This window comes from Camelina sativa, chromosome 14 (assembly GCF_000633955.1).
Source record: "Camelina sativa cultivar DH55 chromosome 14, Cs, whole genome shotgun sequence".
Lineage (NCBI taxonomy): Eukaryota > Viridiplantae > Streptophyta > Magnoliopsida > Brassicales > Brassicaceae > Camelina > Camelina sativa.
Window position 1 is genome coordinate 6,616,465 of NC_025698.1, and position 2,673 is coordinate 6,619,137.

Below are 2,673 nucleotides of genomic sequence, written 5' to 3' on the forward strand. Positions count from 1 at the left end.
TCAAGTATAATAGGAAGAGTATTACGTGCTTTGGCTGGGACAACATTCATCACCCAAACTGATTTCCCTTGTTTCAGTAAGGCGTGATTCAGATTCCCATAACGAGCATTCATGTCCATGGCATTGCGTATCATGTAAAAAGGTGGGACAGGATCTTCATCACCAGGTCTTTTGGGGTGGTCTGAGAATATCAAAGGTGTAAGCAAGGACCAATAGTTTTTAAGGGCTGATCTCCATACTTGTATATCCTCATCGAACTCTTCAGGTTTAATACCTGTTGAAATAAATTTATTCGGAGAAGAACATCAATGGCAAGAAAAGTATGAGCAATGAAAACAGAAAATGACTCGCCAAAATCAACAGTTACCATTAGCTGTAGACCTATTCTGAATAGGAATCCATCGTTTACTCTTGGTTCCACTTATACATGGAACAAGGGGTTGGTAATACGGAACACTATCATCATCTTTGCAAAGAGGTATAGAAGCTTCCGAGCTACAACAAGCAGGAAAAAAGAAAGAACGACATCAGTGTGTGACTGTGAGTGAAAAACCAAGCTTCAATACTCTGTTCTCATACTCACCGAGATGAATAACAATTTGAATCTACTGTTTTCTGCCAAAGAAACGTCTCATCTTGCTGACCTGAGAGACTCCAGCAGATTTTCTTAGATAACTCATCTACTCGTGTTGAGATACTTGTTTTCTTAGTATCAGGAGAATTTCCCTGTGCTTTGCTTGTAGGAGATGTTAAAACAAAATAACCCCCGGGCTTGAGAACACGATCCACTTCCAAAAGTAGCATTGCATCTGCTTAAGGTCAGATAATTGAAAGCATAACTCTGTAAGTTCCATTTCAAAGTCCCAAATTTAGAGATGTTAACCAAAATAAGTGAAAGACTATGAACTATACCAGATAAATACCTTTTATATCCCAAGTAATCCCACATTGAGCACAGTGGACCATGTCAAATGATAAAGCTGGATATGGAAGTTGTTTCGAAAAGAAATTTCCAATCATTGCAGGAAGGCCTCTCTCTAGAGCTAACTGGACTTGGCTTCCAGTTGCCTCATACTCTGCTATACATATAGGCATCACGTTCAAAGACACTAGATGTGCACCAAAGCTACCAAATCCGCAACCAATATCTAACACAGTCCGTATCTGCAAGAAAAAGAAGACAACTTAAATGAGTTTCTGTTGAAATAGAACTGACGATCAAATGATAAGAGGAAACTAGAGAAAGAAGGTAGAACGTCTTACAGCAGCTTGAGAAAACTCGGAATCGCTTCCTAATCCAATCATCTCAGCAATTTGAAAAGCGTAATCTTTGACCCCATCAAAGATCAAGCCATCTTCTGAGTGAAACGTAATTTGATTCTCTTCAAGCAACATTAGCCTAATGACAAGTACATTAAAAAAGATTAAGATGGTACAACACTAGCTCCTGAAACTGCATAACAAAGCTATGAGTGATCACAAATACCTTTTAGTCATAGTTCCTGATGAAAGAAACTGATCTTTAGTAATCTTGACATTCCCAGTCCATATAATATCTCTACCAACAGGCCATCTAAGTGGTATCTTATAATCCTTGGGAGGACGAACTATACATCTTTCCTCTTCTCTTGCAAACCCACAATTCCGATCACTCTCTGTGACGTTATAACAAGGAACATAGTTTTCTCTTTCTTTACCACATAAAGGAAACTCTTTTAACCGATTGACACCTAAGGAGAAAAACCTTAGATCTAGATAATCAATAGCTGCTTGCTCCTTAATCCTCCCATAGTTTTTATAAACGTTGTGTGGCGGCACTCGCGTAGCCGAAGTCGTAGAAGAAGAAGAGTCATCATCAGAGTTTGGTACTAAAATGGTAATGAGAGCAATAACACCAAGAATCAAGAATAGTAAACCGCTGATGCGTGGTCTAAGACCAAAAACTGAGGCAAGCTTCATGGTCAGCTTTTTTATGTACACTATACAACCAATACCACTTTTTTAAGTCCCTAAAAAAGATTTTCTCAAATCCAACTAACATCATATAACCTAATCAAGCCATAAAAGGATTCAACATTTGATTGATTCATATAGACCAAACCACAAAAAGAATAAAAATCCAAATCAGGAAAGAGCATATCAGTCACAGGACTGTATGCCAAATTCAGAACAAATACATAACAACAAGTCTTGGTTAAATCCCAGATGTAGGCCAATTACGGAAACGAAACAACCTGCAACCAAATTTTCTCAGATCAAATTTTTGTTTCCTAAAAAAGGGAGATAAAGTTTTAACCTTTTTACAAGGATTTTAAAATTTAAAAGAGACGCTTTATTGTTTCTCGACGTATAGTTAGTTTCTAGATCATAAGCGAAATGAGCCAGGCAGGAACAACAAATAACGAACCTCGTAATTTCTTATAATGAGATCTCGACGACGACAAACAAATCAAATAAGCCTGAACCAACGCATCGACGACGAGAAGAAAAAAAATTAACAGAAGGGTTTTAAGAAGCAGAGTAAGTGTAAATGAGGGTTGAAAAGAGAGAAAACTTTAAAGAATTGGACCAAAACGATGGCGAAAACGAAGTAACCAGTCAGAGAGTGATGTGATATGATTAGAGAAGAGAGGACTGTCTGTAAAGCTTTTTTCTTGCTCTGCGTCTGTCTGT

General features: G+C 37.7%; 1 protein-coding gene across 1 annotated transcript in view; it reads right to left on the reverse strand.

Annotated features, from left to right (window-relative positions):
• Nucleotides 1–2,667, reverse strand: part of LOC104740043 (probable methyltransferase PMT4) — a 4,534-nt gene extending 1,867 nt beyond the window's left edge. Inside the window, exons 1-7 of the mRNA XM_019235444.1 lie at nucleotides 2,408–2,667; nucleotides 1,487–2,234; nucleotides 1,264–1,399; nucleotides 924–1,164; nucleotides 584–809; nucleotides 368–495; nucleotides 14–274 (exon numbers count right to left, since the gene is read on the reverse strand). Of these exons, the coding sequence (XP_019090989.1) occupies nucleotides 14–274; nucleotides 368–495; nucleotides 584–809; nucleotides 924–1,164; nucleotides 1,264–1,399; nucleotides 1,487–1,959 (1,465 nt within the window). The 5' untranslated portion in view covers nucleotides 1,960–2,234; nucleotides 2,408–2,667. The remainder of the gene's footprint in view (nucleotides 1–13; nucleotides 275–367; nucleotides 496–583; nucleotides 810–923; nucleotides 1,165–1,263; nucleotides 1,400–1,486; nucleotides 2,235–2,407) is intronic.